At 37.8% G+C, this 20,382-nt stretch overlaps 1 protein-coding gene across 1 annotated transcript in view; it reads right to left on the bottom strand.

Annotated features, from left to right (window-relative positions):
- LOC148943507 (uncharacterized) overlaps positions 1 to 20,382 on the bottom strand; it is a 452,088-nt gene that overhangs the window by 112,285 nt on the left and 319,421 nt on the right. The window contains exon 19 of the mRNA XM_089100994.1: positions 2,553 to 3,172. Coding sequence (XP_088957120.1) covers positions 2,553 to 3,172 — 620 coding nt within the window. The remainder of the gene's footprint in view (positions 1 to 2,552; positions 3,173 to 20,382) is intronic.

Below are 20,382 nucleotides of genomic sequence, written 5' to 3' on the forward strand. Positions count from 1 at the left end.
TCTTCTATCTCTCCTACTATCTTTTCCCCTTATTTTATCTTGTATTTTTCACCTTAAAAAACCTAATAGCATAATCTGAAAAATAAATTAGGCAACCAACAGTTTATTACTTGATTGAGGAAAACAAAATTTGAGTTTTCACAAGGAAGAGTTGTATATTTTATTGGGTCATATCCAGCATAGTATTAAAAAAATGATGATAAAGTAGGATTTACATTTGAATGGCTTGTCATCACAAAATAAGGACAATAAAAACAATCATTTAAATTATTCAATGCCCCAATGCTTTGTGAAGGCTCTCTATTTTTTCTTGATTATACATTCAATTTCCTTACCTTCTAGTTGATAAAATTGATAGAGGGAGTCCTGTCACTTTTTAAGATAAAAGTCTAGGCATATACAATTTAATATCTCTAATGATCTCTAGAATCTTTTTAGACTAAACAACTAAACCTGACGAGTAAATTTTCCAGCACCAGATAGGTGGCAGGACCACCTGAGAGATTGATAGAGCCTAAAAATAACTGATGTTTGAATTTTATTTTAGGACAAAATCCCTCTACTGAATTCTCTAAGACCCAGAGGCAATTTTAGTTACATTGATCTGTAGTAGTAGACTATTTTGTAGGTAGCTGAAGATTTCATTTCCACAAAAATTAGTTGCAGAAATAAAAATCCGTCCTAGATATTTTTTTGAAAGCGTACAACTGGTGTTTGCAGAAAAAGTGTAAAAGATTTTGAAGCTGAAGCTTCGTGAAAAAACGAGACTTGACGTTCAATAGTGACCTAGTAACACTTTACCTGTCACTTTACTTGTGCTTAAAAATTGCTGCTAGTGAGATGTCAGATAACAATACACAGGTCAAAATAAAGCACTATTTTTAGATATATTATTGCTGAAATTGGATAATTAGTCTGGATCCAATTTATCACAATATTTATCAAAGAGAAAAAAAAGAAATAAAAAAAATTCAATTTAAACTGGCTCAGAGGTAAAAGTAATATATTTTTAGCACGAAAACTATATCAAAAGAAAATTATGTTGGCGAAAAAATTGAAGTTGGATATTGTATAAACTGTGGCTTTAATCCATTCAAACGATATGACCAATAAACGTCGTTATTTTAAAGATTCTCGAGTGTTATGGTTTTTAATAAGCTGATAAAGATTCGCCAAAAAAAGAATATTTGATATTAGTTTTGAAAGAAAAATACTTCACAGACCCAGAAAATGATCGAAACAATCATCCTGCCTAGAGTTAAAATTTTCATAGATGTATCTTCCTTCAAGTATAATTACTAATAAATGGACTGTAATTGCAAATAGTAAAATTTTAGAACTGCAGGTACAAAATTGCGACTATGAATTCATTGATTTGAAGCTTTTGCGATAGTAAAAACTTAAATCCATTCTGCATAGCTTTTAAAATCAGTGATTCATATAAAATTTATTCAAATAGGAAATCATTTCTGGTTTTTATTAAAAGATTCTATTTGCTTATTTAGTCATTATTATGTAAACGAAAAAATTTAGATATAAAGTCAAGTAGGGTGAAAGGGAAAGGTTTAGTAAGAAATAAATGCATGATAATTCACTTGATATTACTTCGACCCACTGGAAGAAATCCCTAATTCCACCTACTCCCATGCCCTTATGGCTCAGACTCATGTGCACCTACACCTATAACATTCACTTTTTTATTTATTTTAGTTTTTAGTTATTAATTTTAAGTTACTCCATCTGAGTCAATTAAAAAGCTTTGTTGTTCATAATGCCTTTAATTCTAAAAATTACATGATACTTTTAATGAAACCATCTTCTGTCGTTAGTGCTAACTTTTTGTTTGAAGAATTAAAAATGTTTCCCGTAATCATTTGCAGCTACCGCGAAAATTGACTCTTTCAAATTTATGAGTCTAAGTCTCATGGTGTATTCCTTCTAAAGATGACACATGAAAAAAGCCAAGATTTAAATATTGAGAGTAAAAATAATTTTGATAACCAGAGGTTCGTTAAAATGGTATTAGCTCTATTAGTGCATCTCTTTTCCTAACACTGGCACTACTTTTTTTCACCAAAGAGGTTTGACAGAGGTTTTTTCTGTCAAAGAGGTTTGACAGAGATTCGTTAAAATGGTATTAGCTCTATTAGTACATCTCTTTTCCTAACACTGGCACTACTTTGTTTCACCAAGAGATACCTTCTATTCTAATAAAGATTCGGTTTCTAACTATTTTTAAATCAAAATATTTCGAAATTTTTTCTACAAGAACTTTATCATTTACCTTTAATATTGAAAATATTCTATGAATTTCCGAAAACAAACCTCTTGAATCACATTATTCGAAAGAAGAAGCACAGAAAATTTGAAAGCATTGATATACGCAAAAATTAGCTTAGTAATGAGAAAATTTGCAATATTTTTACGAATAAAAGGCTCTATCGACGTAGAACGGAAATACCGTGAGTTAATCTATGGTATTCATTCTGGTCCTTTTAGTTATTTATAGTAAACCTATTTCTTGCTTGATCTATATTTCGAGTTATACTTACCTCTCTCTTGGAGAGGAGCAGAACCTAAATCCTCTAAAATTTTTCTAGATCTACTCGGCATGTCCGGTAAGATTGGCATCGCTAAAAAATCACTTGTAAGCTCTTGATCACTTATCCCTGGAGAATAGTCAAACCTATCTCCGTAGTCTTCACGAAATGTCGATGCTAACCTCTCCATGCTCTTTTCTTCTTCAAAGCGAGATGAACTGTGTCCTCTCGATAGACCAATATCATAGCGATTTGGAGAAGAACCAAGAAAATTCATGGATGAGCTACCATATTTAGGTGGCGATACACCTGTTAACTCATAACGTGGAGAGGTTAAGTAATTACCATCACGCATTTTTGAAACTTTATAAAGTTCATCATGCAATCTAGAGCTTTGATCCATTTGCATTCGTCGCCTCACTATTTCTGCTTTAATTCGTTGCTTTCTATCACGGGAAAAGAAGTCATCTTCTTCTCCCACATCTTCGTCACTGCCATAAGGAGAAGGATGCCAAGATCGGGGTTTGGATATTCCCCGGGAATCTCGCTGTCTTCCAAGAGAATCCAGGCTACTCCTGCTGCGTGTTTCTCCGAAATAATCATAAACACCGCTTTCACTGCTTCGTCGACCCCTAGAAATAATTATATTATATTAATAATATTATATTATATATATTAATGATATATTTATTAGTTTCAAGAGCAATATTTTGTTTAATGAAGTCATATCTACTATCCCGCATAATACTCAGTAAAAGGGGATGAGCAATCTGTCCTTCCAGTAATATCCTCTCATACACTGTAAGATGATACAGGCCATACAGTCCATAAAAAATTCAACATTTTTTAGACTGTTCATTCTGCAAGTCTAGCAGTTATGTAGTATTGCATTGATGCATCAAACCCGTTTTTTATTTATCTAAAAATTAAGATATGGAATGGACATTATGCATGCAAAAAAACAGGGGAGACACAAAATGAAACAAATACATAAAAAAGGCATTTTCAACATAATGAATTCACATCTTCAGAGACTCAACTAACGTAAAAAAATCAGCCATACACCTGAAAAGTCCCCAAAATCAGAACCTAGGCAGAGGAGTACCACATGATTTCAAATTACTTCAAATTGCATATTGCATAAGCCACGAGAGGTTCAATCTACCCATATAATTAGTTATCTCGGTAAGTTCCAACCAATCACTCATCTTCAGCTGGGAAAACAATCAAGTTCTGAGTACTTTTATTTATGAAAAAATTTACATATCAGACATAAACAAGATCCATAATTCAATCGCCCACCATAACAATTCAAAAAATCATCAGCTAGGAAGGGGAGTAGCACATAATTCCAACAACTAAAATAAACATCTGGCACAATCCAGAAACATCAACTCCAAGGAAAACTGAAACAAACTGAATTTTATAACATGTTTTTTGGATATACCAAACAAAGAGGCAGCTCCGTGCAAACTCCGGGAGATAGCTCCATATTATGTCGCAAGCTATCAGAGGGTTGAATTCAGACCACATTTATAGAGTATGAGGAATCTGTAAACTATGGGAAGTGTGGAAATGACAAGTCAATTGCTCAAAAATAAAAGACATATAACTACATAGGGTACCAGGAAGCTGGCCATGTAACTTAAAAGAATTAGAAGAAACCCAAGACAGAAAGAAAGATATTTCAAGTCAGCAAGGGCTTAAGCAGGCAACGGTTAGTGTCCTGTATGAGAGTCGTTGCCTTATCATAGGATGCTTGAAAGAAAGATATTCATCAAGTAAGATGCTTAGGAATTGAACGCATCGATTCTTAGATGTACTAAGGGAACTCCTCGATACGTGCATTTTGTTTAAACCAGACCAAGCTTATAAAATTCTTGAAAAAATGAGGAAACATGACTATTCAACATTTAAGGGAATATAGTTAATATTAAACCACTGAATGACTCTTTAAAAAAGGGCAATCATCATTGGATGGAGATTTAAAAAAAACGAAGTTTTTCTAAGGGAAGTAAAGAGCAAAATTGAAACTTAAAACGGACACAAATAGGGACTTCAGTAATAAAAACTTTGGTTGAGTGTTTCAAAAGAGCTGCAGCGTGTAACAGAGCCTATTTTTCAAGAAAACGTTGCAGGGTGCCTCCTTTATTTTAGGTAATCCAACCCTGTCCTGTTTCTGCGGAAACAGCCCTTGACAACAAATAAAGTTTCTCCCTCAGAACTGCAAAGTTACCAAGTTGATGCTACAACTAGCCCTTTGGGTCCTAATTCAGAACCCCTCAAGTGATACCAACACAGTTATAAGCCCCCTGCAAGAAGTGATACTCACATTCAGCCATATGCATAATGCATGACTTGTAGAGATGGACAGATGTACAGATTCTCAGGAAGAAGAATCACACCCAGTAGAAAGATAAGAGGATCGAAAACAACATTTTCAGTTTTGTTGATTGCCTAACTTGTAAAGATTCGGTCAGGATGTGAACGCGAGGCCTTCAATCGTAAGATTAATAGCTCCTAATCTTTGAATGCATTCAAATTGATCATCCAGGTATCAGAACTCCTTTCCATTACAAGGAAATCCAATTGCAGGGATGGGGAGGCTTGTCAAACAGTACGTGGTAACGAACTGTAAGTCGGAGCAACCCGGCTCAATAGTAACCGAAACTCTAAAAAAAAGAAATTTTTATACCAATAGCTTGCCAAAAGAATTGGATTTTTGTGCTAATTTTAAATATATAATTTTCATCAAGTTTAGTCTTACCCAGCAAAAGTTACGAACCTAAGAAAATTTGCCTTATTTTTGAAAAAAGGAGGAAACACCCCCTTAAAGTCATAGTATCTTAATGAGAATCCCACCATCAGATTCAGCGTATCAGAAAACCCTACCGTAGAGGTTTCAAACTTCTGTTTGGACAAATGTGGAATTTTCATTTTTTGCCAGAAGAAAAATTACGTATGGTTATGTTATGTTGTTTATGTTTGATGATTTTTGTTGTTATGTTATGTTGTTTATGTTTGATGATTTTTGTTGGTTATGTTGGTTATTATTTGATGGTTATGTTGTTTGATGTTTGTTGGTTATGTTTGTTGGTTGTTGGTTATAAGTGTTGGTTATGTTGGTTGATGCATGTTGGTTATGTTTGATTGTAATGTTGTTGTTCGTTGGTTATGTTATGTTGATGTTTGTTGGTTATGTTGGTTGCTGTTGGTTATGTTGTTTGATGTTTGATGGTCATGAGTGTTGGCTATGTTGATGTGTGTGGTTGTGTTGGTTGTTTTTTGACGGTTATGTTGTTTGATAGTTATGTTTTGTTGCATGTGATTATTGATGGTTAAGATGGTTATGCTGTTTGTTGGTTATGTTTGATGTTTGTTGGTTATGTTTGATGGTTTTGTTTGTTATATTGGTTATGTGATTTGATGGTTATGTTTGTTGTTGTTTGATGGTTATGTTGTTTCTTGGTTATATTATGTTGACATTGTTTGATAGTTATGTTATTATGATTCTGTTTGTTGGTTATGTTCTTTGAAGTTTTTTGTTGTTGGTTATGTTTGTTTTTGGTTTTGTTTGTTGTTGGTTTTGTTTGATGGTTGTGTTTGTTGTTTGATGGTTGTTGGTTATGTTTGATAGTTATGTTGGTTGTTTGATGGTTATGTTTGTTGGTTATGTTTGATGGTTGTTGGGTATGTTTGATGGTTATGATGGTTGTTGTGTATGTTTGATGGTCATGTTTTGTTTGTTGGTTGTGTTTGATGTTTGTTGGATGTTGGTTATGTTGGTTATGTGGTTTGATGTTTGATGGTTATATTTTGTTAGATGTTTATGTGGTTTGATGTTTGATGGTTATGTTATTTGATGTTTGTAGGTTATGTTGTTTGATGATTATGTTGTTTGTTGCTTTGGATATATTGGAAAATAAATGCTGTTATTAGCCAATGCCACCCCTTGTTTCTAGGCAACACACCCCTATTTATTTCTGTGAGAGCCCTGTTTCTAAGCGAAATTCCCAGATGTTTCAATTAATTGGAATGTGGTCGGGATAATACACAAGTTCAATTAACAAGGAGAATGGAGCCCCTCGCACCCGTACAATGCGGTCAGCTGTTTCTAGCAGACCCCTCTGAGCTCACCGTAGACACCCCCTTTGTATTTGAAGCGCATGTTACATCACACAACACACCCCATGCTTTAAAGGGTTAGATACGTGGATATACCACCCCCTCAAGCCGTCACACCTACGTAAGACTCCGTGACACAACTTCTGGACTCCTATGATGTCACACGACTTAGCCCGTTTCAAAGGGACATGTCTAATATGATTGACGCAATTTTATGTCCCCGTGAGTCAGGAACCCATGAGGGAATCCCAGCTTGTAACGTAACGACAGCTCACAACTTACGTAATTATTGTGCAACAGTGTCACGTAATACTTTTTTTCACCCGAAACCCCAAAAGCGCTTTTTCTTCATTAACTTAATGGCGGTACACATTTTATGTAAGGTCACATAACTATTGTGCAAGACTGTCACGTAATACTTTTTTCGCCCGAAAGCTTCAAGACATTTTTTTTAGATGTTTCATTTTTTCGCTAAAAACACCTTTCATATGTTTCGTTCTTTTTCCTTAGTTCTTGATCCCGCTAGGACTCGAAAGATCATCCCCATCTAATGGTTTTGTGCCTTAACTGGAAGGACTAAACTGCTATTCCCTGTATCTTAAATATTCCAAATTAGCCTGCTGTACGACACATAAGATTCCATATTTATGGCGAAAACACTAGAATGACGTATTACTCACCCAATTTGACAACCTCCCGGAGACAATTCCTGTGGAGGTATTAATAGCAATACAGACTAAGGAGTGGTTTAATTGAGTAATCTCCTTAATCGTTTGTGCAAGACTGTCACTAATACTTTTTTAGCCCCAAACCCTCAAGATATTTTTTTCTACGTTTAATTTTTTCGCTCAAAAGACCTTTCATACGACCTTTCAAAAGACCTTTCAAAAGACCTTTTTCGTTCCTTTTACTCAGTTCTTGACCTCGCCAGGACTCAAAGGTCATTCCCATTCAATGGCTTCGTGCCTTAACTAGAAGGACTAAACCGCTATTCCCAGTATTTTATATCTGGAACCATATTCTAAAATTAACCTGATGTACAACACCTCAGATTCCATATTTTTGGCAAACACTAGAATGACGTATTACTCACCCAATTTGACAAACTCCCGGAGACAATCACTGTCAAGGTATTAATAGCAATAAAGACTAAGAAGTGGTTTAATTAAGTAATCTCCTGAATCGTTCAAAATAATACATTTTAAAAAACAGACAATCTGTATAAAGGGTTTTATAATTGCAATCAAATTGACAAGCAATAAAACATAGGAAAAGACAGCTAAAAACCATGATAAAAATAAAAGGTTAAAAAATCTATATCAAAATATACAAGAAAACCGTGTATTATCGAAAATCGGGGCTCCTAGCATGCAACCCAGGGGTTAGGGGAGGGGGGTGATATTAGGTAGATTTAAAGCGTTTTAAGAGATATCTACAAAGAACTCTTAATGAAAACATCCATTTCTTCGAGTGGGATATTAGATTTCACAAAATCATCATAATACGCCCTCCCCACCCTTTCCTCTTTGATATTAGGGTTTTATTTTTACGCAATAAAATATATCGTGACACTGCAATACATATCACTTAATTCCATACTTTTATTGATTTTTTCATGACATTATAAACACACAATTTCAATCAATGACACATTTTAGAAAGGAACACAGCGCATATGGCATTGTCGCCTCTGAAACAACTCGCTCTGGAGAAAGCCCTATAGTTAGGAAGAGGAGGCTGTCTGTGGAGGGGAGGAGGGCCGTTTTTTACTTCACTAGATCAACACTGCCCTTTTTAGTTACAATTTTTCTTTCGTTTCGCAAAGCAGTAATTTCTAGTGTATATTTATTTTTATCCCGCCTCCGTCCACTAGGGTGCCGGCCCGGTCACTGACCACCTTGGAGGGAGTGTCCAGTCCTCCCGAGCGGTTTGTCTCAGCCCTTATGCAACCCAGGGGACATTTTCTGGCAAAAAAAAAATCAAAACATGGAAAGGGGGAAATTCAATTTTGAGAAGTTCTCGCTCCCATCCATCCCGCGCACTGCGCGGGAGTCTGGTCAGTCTTACTCATTCCGGGGATGATATCCGGACTTCGGCTAGGCGATAAAGGAAGTTAAAAATGGTCTTACTCGAGATAACTTAAAAAGTAGTAATAATGGGGAAATTATCAAAGCATTTGTAGGACTTACACACTTCTGACGTCACAGCATCCCTGTCTCTAGCGCTCAGCTAGCAAGATTCCCACCATTGGCAGGCCCACCCAAGATTCCAGGAGTTCTATTATTTCTTCTATATTGCCAAGATTCCCATCCGTTTTTGGCAAAATGTTTTTCTGGAAGATTCCCGGGATTTCCATGGCCAGCTCTAATATGAATAACGTCAATGTATCGCGCAAGCTAGACTAAAAAGACCCCATGAGAGTCCAGCACGGCAAACACACACACGGGTGCTGTGTAATAACGGCGGCGCACATCTTAACCAAAGATACCTAATCAAAGAGGTTGGAAAATCACCATGCGAGAAGGATAGATATCCAAAATGTTAAAAAGTATAGCCTACTTCTGGTCCAGAGCGGAATGACGCTGAGACACTGTTTTCACACTGACACTACCCCTCATCACTCGACTCCCCACCGTCATACAAATGAAACCAGCCCCCCTATGGAATTTTCAATCTTCTCACTCCGAAAATTAAATTCTGGAATCACATTAAACAGTATATTTTTTAAAACAGAGACGCCCCCCTTTCTTTACTAGTGTTTGATACTCTAAGCATTTCACCTAACAATGTTACAGCATTACTGCCCCGATGACACACAACTGACATCGTCCCATCCCCCCCCAACATTCTTTCAATCATTTCTAGTTCAAAGTTTTACTTCAAGCCATTATTTCGGGTTTTCGCAACAATTCAAGCAACAATACCAGGCCGTAACTACTTCCTAGCACCCCTCTGACACCCCTCTACCAGCAACCCCATCTTCACAAAACACTTTTCCGACATTTCTTGTTTAAAATTTTACTTCAAGTCATTCATTTGGTTTTTGAAAGCAAGTCCCACCACAGTACCACACTATTACTGCCCCTACAACACCCCTCTGTCATCGCCCCCCCCCCCAAAAAAATACTTTTCAGACATTTTTTTAAAGTTTTACTTCGATTCATTCATTTGGGTTTTCGTAAACAATTCACCCCACAGTACCATACTATTACTGCCCCTACAATACCCCTCTGTCATCGCCCCATCTCCCCCAAAAAACTTTTCAGACATATCTTGTTCAAATTTTTTACTTCAAGTCATTCATTCGAATTTTCAAAAGCAAATCGCGCTATAGAACCACACTATTACTGCCCCTACAACACCCCTCTGTCATTGCCCGATCCTCCTAAAACACTTTTCAGACTTTTCGTGTAAAAAGTTTTAATTCAAGTTATTCATTCGGGTTTTCGTAAGCAATTCACCCCACTGTACCAAACTATTACTGCCCATACAAAGCCCCTCTGTCATCACCCCATCTCCCCCAAAACACTCTGCAGACATTTCTTGTTAAAAGTTTTACTCCAAGTCATTCATTCGGGTTTTGGAAAGTAATTTGCGCCAGAGTACCCCACTATAACTGCTCTATAACAAATCTCTGTCCTCGCCCCATCTCCTCCAAAACACTTTTCAGACAGTTCTTGTTAACAGTTTTACTTCAACTTATTAATTGGGGTTTTCGTAAGCAATTCACACCGCAGTACCATATTATATCTACCCTCTAGCATTCCTACGACACCCGTCATCATCATTTTAAGTGTCTGCTAATGTTTGAAACACGCACACACACAAAAGTACACACTCATAAAAACAGACACAAAAACAAAACACACACACACACACAAAAACACACCCACACGCAAAAAAAACACTACAACAAACGCACATACACACAAAAAGACATACACACACGCAAAAAAATCCACACATACAAAAACGCCTACAAACACAAAAAAACACACACATACACACACACACAAACAGACACACACACACACACACAAAAACACACACAACACACACAAACACAGACACACACAAACACACACACAAACATACACACCCAAACACACGCACACACACACACAAATACACACACATATACCCAAAAACAAACACAAAACAAAAACACACATACACACACAAAAAACACACGTACACACAAAAAACACACACAAACAAAAACAAACAAATAAACACAAACACACACATACAAAAACACACACACACACAAACAAAAACACGCACACACACAAACACATACTCACACACACACAAACACACACACAAAAAAACACACGCACAAAATAACACACAAACACACACACACATACAAAAAGCATCCTTCGATGACATGTAAGACTTGGAATATTTCTATAGTAGTTTACCTTGTCACTGTTAAATTCTTTAGATGTTTAAAGTTCATTTAGGAATTTTGTCGTTGAAATGTGAGACCTGGAATATTTTTGTAATGGTTTACCTTGTCACTGTTACATTCTGTAAATGTTTCAATGTTTATTTTGGAATTTTTTCCTTGAAATGTAAGAATTGGAATATTTTGTAGTGGTTTACCTTGTCACTGCTACATTCTGTTAACGTTTCATAGTTCATTTCGGGATTTTATCGTTGAAATGTAACACTTGGAATACTTTGGTAATGACGTGTCTTGTCACTGTTTGATTCTGTGGATGTTTCAAAGTTCATTTTAGAACTTCTTCGTTGAAATATAAGACTTGGAATATTTTTGTAGTGTTATGTCATGTTTTCCCTTGTAACTGTAACACTCTACACTCTCATGATGCTTCATACTTCATTTTGGAATTTTTTCGTTGAAATGTAAGAATTGGAATATTTTTATACTGTTGCGTCGTGGATTACCTTGTCATTATTACATTCTATCGCTGTTTAAAAGCTCATTTCAGGATTTTTGCATGGAAATGTAACACTTGGAATATTTTCATGGCGTTGTGTCTTGTCACCTTAACATTCTGTAGATGTTTCGAATTTCAGTTTGGAATTTTTTAGTCGAAATGTAAGACTTGGAATATTTTGTACTGTTTTCTCCTGGTTCACCGTGTCAGTGCTACATTCTGCTGATATTTCAAAGTTCATTTCAGTATTTTTTCGTTGAAATGTAAGACTTGGAATATTTTTGTACTGGTTTACCTTGTCACTGCTACATTCAGTTGATTTTTCAAAATTCAAGGTTAAGAGAAACATACGGAAATTTAGGTTAATTTAAGATTACTTAGCATCGACGTTAGGTGATCTTAAATTAACCTAACTTTTTCATGTCTCTCTTAACCTTTTGCTTGTAACAATTACAAAGTAAAACACAACAGTACAAAATTATATTCCAACTTATATTTCAACGAAAAAAAAAATTACAAAAAGAACTGAAACATCATGCGAACCTAACAGCGACAAGGTAAACGACGAAACAACACTGCAAAACTATTCCAAGTCTTGCATTAAAAAAAATCCAAATGAAGTATGAAACGTTAACTGAATGTAACAGTGACAAGGTAAACCACTAAAAGAAATATTACAATTCTTAAATTTCAAGGAAAAAATTCCAAATGAACTTTGAAACATCAACAGAATGTAGCAGTGACATTACGAAACAGAGACAACAGTACAAAAATATTCCAAGTCTTACATTTCAAGGAAAAAATTCCAAACTGAACTTTGAAACATCTACAGAATGTAACAGTGATAAGACTCAACGCTACGAAAATATTCCATATGTTACATTTCAACAAAAAAATTCCAAAATGAACATTGAATCATCAAGGGAGTGTAACACTGACAAGGTAAACCACGACATAACAGTAAACAACATTCCAATTCTTACATTTCAACGAAAAAAATCCAAAATGAACTTTGAAACATCTAAAGAGTGTTATCTTTGACAAAGTAAATCATGACATGACACTACAAAAATATTCCAAGTCTTACATTTCAAGGAAAAACTCCAAAAGAATGTTGTAACATCAACTGAATTTAACAGTGACAAGGTAAACCAGTACAAAAATATTCCAAGTCTTACATTTCAACGAAAAAAAATCCTAAAATGAATTATGAAACATCAGCAGAATGTAGCAGTGATACGGTGAACCAGGAGACAACAGTACAAAATATTCCAAGTCTTACATTTCGACGAAAAAAATTCCAAACTGAAATTTGAAATATCTACAGAATGTGACGGTGACAAGATACAGCGCCATGAAAATATTCCAAGTGCTACATTTCAATGAAAAAATCCTGAAATGAACTTTGAAACATCAACAGAATCTAACAATGAAAGGATAAGCCACGACACAACAGTGTAAAAATATTCCAAGTCTTAATTTTAACGAAAAAAAAATTCTAAAATGAAGTATGAAGCATCATGAGAGTGTACCACTGACAAGGGAAAACATGACAAAACACTACAAAAATATTCCAAGTCTTACATTTCAACGAAAAAAAAATTCTAAAATCGACTTTGAAACATCTACAGAATGTAACAGTGACAAGACACGCCACTACGAAAACATTCCAAGTGCTACATTCCAACGATAAAATATCAAAATGAACTATTAAACGTTAACAGAATGTAGCAGTGACAAGGTAAACCACTACAAAAATATTCCAATTATTACATTTCAAGAAAAAACTTCCAAAATGAAATTTGAAACATTGACAGGATCTAACACTGGCAATGTAAACCAAGATGGAACAGTAAAAAATATTCCAAGTCTAACATTTCAACGAAAAAATTCCAAAATAAACTTTCAAAGATCTACAAAATGTAACAGTGGCAAGATAAACCAGTAAAAAAATATTCCAAGTCTTACATTTCAACGAAAAAATTCCAAGATGAACTTGAAACATCTACAGAATGTAATAATGATAAGGTAAACCACTATAAAAATATTCCAAGTCTTACATTTCAACGAAGAATCCTTTTTGCGTTTGTGTGTTTGTGTGTGTGTGTGTGTTTGTGTTTTGTGTGTGTGTTTTTTCGTGTGTTTGCGTGTTTGTGTGTTTGTGTTTTTGTGTGTGTGTTTTTACTGTGTGTGTGTGTTTGTGTATGTGTGTGTGTGTTTTTGTGTGTCTTTTTGTGTGTGTTTGTTTGTGTGTGTGTTTGTCTTTGTTTGTGGGTGTGTTTTTACTGTGTGTGTGTGTGTTCGTTTGTGTGTGTTTGTTTTTTTTTCTTTGTGTTTTTTTGTGTTTGTTTGTTTGTTTTTGTTTTTGTTTTGTGTTTTTGTTTGTGGGTGTGTGTGTGTGTGTGTGTGTGTGTGTGTGTGTGTGTGTTTGTGTTTGTGTGTGTTTTTGTGTGTGTTGTGTGTGTGTGTGTGTGTGTTTTTTGTGTGTTTTTGTGTGTGTGGGTATTTCTGTGTTTTTTTTTGTGTGTTTTGTGTTTGTGTGTGTGTTTTTTTGTTTGTATGCGTGTTTCAAACGTTAGAGTACGCTTACAACGATGATGACAGGTGTTGCAGGGATTTTAGAGAGTAGTTATAGTGTGGAAATGCGGCGTGAATATCCCAATGAATGAGTTGAAGTAAAACTTTTATGAAGAACTGTCTGAAAAGTGTTTTGGGGTAGATGGGGCGAAGACAGAGTGGTTTTGTGTGGGCAGATATAATGTGGTACTGTGGAGTGAATTGCTCACGAAAACCCAAGTGAACGAGTTTAAGTAAGACTTTTAAGAAGAAATATCTGAAAAGTGTTTTGTGGGAGATGGGGCAATGACAGAGAGGTGTCATAGAGCAGTTATAGTGTGGTACTGTGGCGCAACTTGCTTTCGAAAACCCGAATGAGTGACTCGAAGTAAAAATTTTACCAAGAATTGTCTGAAATGTGTTTTGGGGGAGATGGGACGATGAAAGAGGGGTGTTGTAGGGGCAGTAATAGTGTGGCACTTTTGGGTTAATTGCTTACGAAAACCCGGATGAATGACAGGAAGTAAAACTTTTAACAAGAAATGTCTGAAAAGTGATCAGGGGGGGATGACAGAGGGGTTTTGTAGGGGCAGTAAGAGTGTGATACTGTGGCGCGAATTACTTTCGAAAATCTGAATGAATAACTTGAAGTAAAACTTTTAACAAGAAATACCTGAAAAGTTCCATTTGGTTAAAGTTCCATGGTCAAAATCAGTCCATTTGACCATGGACCGCCCCCAGACCCCTTGATGACAACTTCAGACCGCCCCTGGACACGATTCATAAAAGCAAACTGCCAATTAAAACTTGGTTTCTGGAACGTAAGGACCATGGCTCAACCATTGAAGACAGAACAGGTCCTAGAAGGAATTTAAAGTCATGGTTTAGACGTTCTGGCTCTGTTGGAGGTCCATTGGACTGGTGCAGGAAATCAGAACCTCAGAAAAGGATTCACAATCCTGCACAGTGGCACGACAAAAAGAAAGAGGCAGGCGTTGCCATAACGCTGTCAAAATTGGCGTTTCGAGCCCTCATAAAATGTACTCCTATAAATGAGAGGATCATCGTAGCACGTTTCGAAAGTAGCCAGGCAAAACTAACAGTAGTCGCATTCTATGCGCCAACTAATGATGCAGACGAAACTTCAAAAGACGACTTCTACAACACCCTGCAAGCCGTTGCCAAAGATAGCCCCCGTCACAATCTCGTCTGTTTTGTCGGTGACTTCAATGCCAAAGTGGGGAGCGACAAGTCATACTGCCTAGGTTCTTGGGAGCCAAGGCCTCGGTGAAGTAAACGAGAACGGGACACTGTTAGTTGATTTTGAAATAACAAACGACCTTATCATAGGAGGAACCTTTTTCAACACAAAATCATCCATAAGCATTCATGGAACTCCCCAGACAGAAGAACACATAACCATATTGACCATATCTTGATCAAAAAAAGTGGAAATCGAGCCTCCAAGATGTAAGAGCCTATAGAGGAGCCGACGTTGCTACAGACCATGCCTTGATGATTGCAAAGCTAGCTCTCAGCTTGAAAGCCACGTAGAAAACCCAAACCAAAGAAAGTCCTGCCTAAGACATAGATAAAATATCCAACACCAAAGTGCAACACGAGTTTACTATGCAGCTAACAAATAGGTTTGAGGGCATGGCCCTAGACCTGGACAATGCTGTTAGCGTGGACATTGCCTGGACCGCCCTAAAGGAAACCTATAATCAGGTAGCCAAAGAAACAATTGGGCACAAAAAGCGACCTAAAGACGAGTGGCTATCTGATCAGACGTGGACCCTTATTGAAGAACGTCGAAAATTAAACTTCGTTTGTTAGATAGAGGGTACAACATTGACACAGTACTGAAAAATCAGCTATACCGAGACCAAGACAAGCTAGTGAAAAAGAGTGCGATTGGGGAGAAACGTAATTTTTTGGAAAAAAAAGGCAGCTATGGCGGAAGAAGCAGCCAAACGTGGTGATTCTCGAGCCGTCTACAGAATCACTAATAAAATCATCGGGAAACGTCGTAACCTTTATGGACCAGTGAAAGACGTAAATAGGAAGACAGTCACAGCCCCCGATTAAATCTCTGAAGTTTTGGCCTTGCACTTCGAAAAATTTCTCAACAAACCCAGCGCCCCCCCCCCCGACACAGCCGATATTCCCACAACACCAATACCGCAACACCAATTAAGTGACATGTATTGTAGTATCACGATATATTTTATTGTGTAAAAATTTAACTCTAATATCAAAGGGGAAGGGTGGAGGGGGCGTATTATGATGATGGTGTGAAATCTAACATCCCACTCGAAGAAATTAATATTTTCATTGTGAGTCCATTGTAAATATCTCTTAAAACGCTTTAAATCTATATCTAATAACACTCCCCCTCCCCTACCCCCTGGGCTGCATGCCAGGAGCGCCGATTTTTTATGATACACGGTTCTTTTTTTTTGCGTAAATAATGATATGGCTTTTTTCACCTTTTATTTTCTATCGTGTTTTTTAGCTGTCTTTTTTATTTTTAATTGCTTGTCAATTTGTTTGAAATTATAAAACCCTTTATATACAATATCTGTGTTTTTAAGGTGTATTGTTTTGGGCGTTTAAGGAGATTACTTAATTAAACGACTGCTTAGTCCGCATTGCTATTAATACCTCGACAGCAATTGTCTCCGGGAGGTTGTCAAATTGGGTGAGTAATACGTCCTTCTAGTGTTTGCCAAAAATATGGAATCTTAGGTGTCGTACATCAGGCTAATTTTAGAATTTTTAAAATACAGGGAAAAGCAGTTTAGTCCTTCCAGTTAAGTCACAAAGCCATTAGATGGGAATAACCTTTCGAGTCCTGGCGGGTTCAAGAACTAAGGAAAAAGAATGAAACATATGAAAGGTGTTTCCAGCGAAAAATGAAACATCGAAAAAGAAAATGTCTCGAGGCTTTTGGGCTAAAAAAGTATTACATGACAGTGTTGCACAATAACTACGTGACCTTACATAAAGTGTGTGCCGTCATAAAGTTAATGAAGAAAGAACGCTTTGGGGGTTTCGGGCGAAAAAAAGTATTACATGACAGTGTTGCATAATCATTGCGTAAGGTGTGAGCTGTGGTTACGTTACAAGCGGGAATTCGCTCATGGGCTCTCCTGACTAATGGATGACATAAAATTGCGTCAATCATATTAGACCTGTCCTTTTAAAAAGGGCTAAGTCGTGTGACATCATAGGAGTCTAGGGGGGTGTCACGGAATCTTGCGTAGGTGTAACGGCTTGAGGGGTTGGTAGCTCCAAGTATCTAACCCTTTAAAGCATGGGGTGTGTCGTGTGATGTAAAATGCGCTTGAAATACAAAGGGGTGTGTACCGTGACCTCAGAGGGGTCTGCTAGAAACAGCTGACCACATTGTACGGGTGCGAGGGGCTCTACTCCCCTTTTTAGTTGAACTTGTGTATTATCCATACAACATTCTAATTAATTGAAACATCTGGGAATTTCGTTTAGAAACAGGGGTCTCCCAGAAATACACAGGGGTATGTTGCCTAGAAACAAGGGGTTTCATTGCCTAGTAACAGCATTTATTTTCAAATATATCCAAAACAACAAACATAAGCAACAAACAGCACAATCATCAAACAAAATAACGTACAAACAACAAACAACATAACCATCAAACATCGAACCACACAACCATCAAACAAAACATAACCATCAAACATCAAACCACATAACCAACATCCAACAAACATCAAACATAACCAACAAACATAACATAACCATCAAACACAACCAATAACCATCATAACCAACAAACATCAAACAAAACATAACCATCAACAAACATAACCAACAACCATTAAACATAACCAACAAACATACCCATCAAACGAAAAACATAACCATCAAACAAAACCAACAACAAACATAACCAAAACAAAAAACTTCAAATAACATAACCAACAAACATCAAACAACATAACCATCAAACAACATCAACATAATATAACCAAGAAACAACATAACCCTCAAACAACAGCAAACATAACCACCAAATCACATAACCAACATAACCAACAAAAAACTTAACCATCAAACAATATAACCAACAAACCCCTCAAACATAACCAACATAACTATCAAACATAACCAACATAACCATCAGTAGAAGTGACCCTATAACTAGTGACACACCATATATAGGCATAGAGTCATTAGGGAGAACACGTGGTTAATGGGGTCAATGACCTAAATTGATTGCGTAATCAAAGTGTGTCAACAACAACAACATCGACCTTGACATTCGCTGAGAGCGTGCACTTACAACAACAACAACATCGACCTTGGAACACCTGTGCTGTCGACCTCAATTCCCCTATCGTGAATCAATAATTCCCCTTAGAAACAACAAATTAATTCTCCTTTCTTGACAGATCAATCAACCAATGACGTCATCTGTCAGACTTTAAAAATTTTTACATAGAAACGATTCTCCAGGAATAGATCTCAGTCATTAATGTCATTGCCTCGGAAACAACTCTTTTGGTCGAACTCCAAAGGATATTAATAACCAAAGACCATGGAAACAATTCTCCAAGAAACATCTTAGAGATGAATTATTTTAGCGCGGGAATCAGGTTTCTTATTAATTTGAAATGCATTAGCGCAGAGATGCCAAAAACAAAAGGAACACGCTGAAATTACGTTTAGGGATTATTTGGGCAAAACCGTTTTAGACAGGCTATGGAACTATTTCGGCGAAACAGTTAGAGACATTTTGAAAGAAGATGTTAGGAAAGGTTTTAGAAGAGAATTTGAGGGTGAAACTCTGTGGTCGTTATAATACACAAGTTCCATTTGAACAGTGTTGTGAGGTCCTCTACCCCAACCCCAAAGGGTTCCGATCCCCCACCCCAACCCCGAAGGAAGCCCCCGGTACTCAAAGGTCCCCCAAGCTCCCAAAGAGCCCCAGCCCCCCAAACGTCCTCCTCAGACCCTCAAAGGCCCTCTTCTGGTCCTCAAAGGGCCCCCGGACCCCCAAAGAGCGCCCCAGACCCCAGAGGCCCTCCCCCGGTCCTCAAAGGGCCTCCGGCCCCCCAACGCGCCCCCCCGACCCCCGAGGCCCTCCCCCCGGTCCTCAAAGGGCCCCCGGCCCCCACAAGGGCCCCCAGACCCCCACAGGCCCTCCCCCCGGGCCTCCAAGGTCCCCCGGGCCCGAGACGCACCGCGGGGCCGGACTGCGCCACGTGGGGCTGTGCCGCAGGGGGATGCGCCGCGGGTCGGGGGAAGCGCCGCAGGGATGCGCCGCAGGGGATGCGCCGCAGGGGATGCGCCGCAGGGTTGCGCCGCAGGGATGCGCCACAGGGATGTGCCGCAGGGATGCGCCGCAGGAATACGCCGCAGGAATGCGCCGCAGGGATGCGCCGCAGAAAGTAAACTAAAAAGTAAAAATTTCGAAATGTTATCCCCCAAACGCCCTCCTCAGACCCCCAAAGACCCTCCCCTGGCCCTCAAAGGTCCCCCGGGCTCCCAAAGGGCCAACTGGCCCTCAAGGGTCCCCTGGGCCCCCCCAAAGGTCCTCCCCCGGTCCCCAAAGGTCCACTGGGCCTCCAAAAGACCACCCAATCCTCAAGGGCCCCGGATCCCCAAACGCCCTCCCTGGGCCCCAAAGGCCCTCCCCGGTCCCCATACATGCACACAAAAACTTACAAACACACAAAAACTTACACACACACACAAAAACTAACACACACACACTAAAAATTACACACACACACACTAAAACTGACACACACACGCAAAAACTTACACACACACACACAAAAAACTAACACACACAAACACACACACTCAAAAACTTACACAAGCACACGAAAACTTACATGCACACAAAAACTTACATGCACACAAAAACTTACACACACACACACACAAACTTACACACACACACACACACACACACTAAAACACACACACACACGCCAAAACTAACACACACACAAAAACTTACACACACACAAAAAATAAAACACACGAAAAAAAAATTACACACACAAAAAAAAACTTACACACACACACACACACGAAAAAAAACCCACAAACTACAAAACTTACACACACACACAAAAACTTACACAAACACACACACACACAAAAAAAACTAACACATGCACACGAAAACTTACATGCACACACAAACTTATACACACACACACAAAAAAAAAACTTACACACACAAAAACTTAGACACACAC

Source organism: Artemia sp. Qi Xiang Cuo, chromosome 15, assembly GCF_049724085.1.
Source record: "Artemia sp. Qi Xiang Cuo chromosome 15, ASM4972408v1, whole genome shotgun sequence".
Lineage (NCBI taxonomy): Eukaryota > Metazoa > Arthropoda > Branchiopoda > Anostraca > Artemiidae > Artemia > Artemia sp. Qi Xiang Cuo.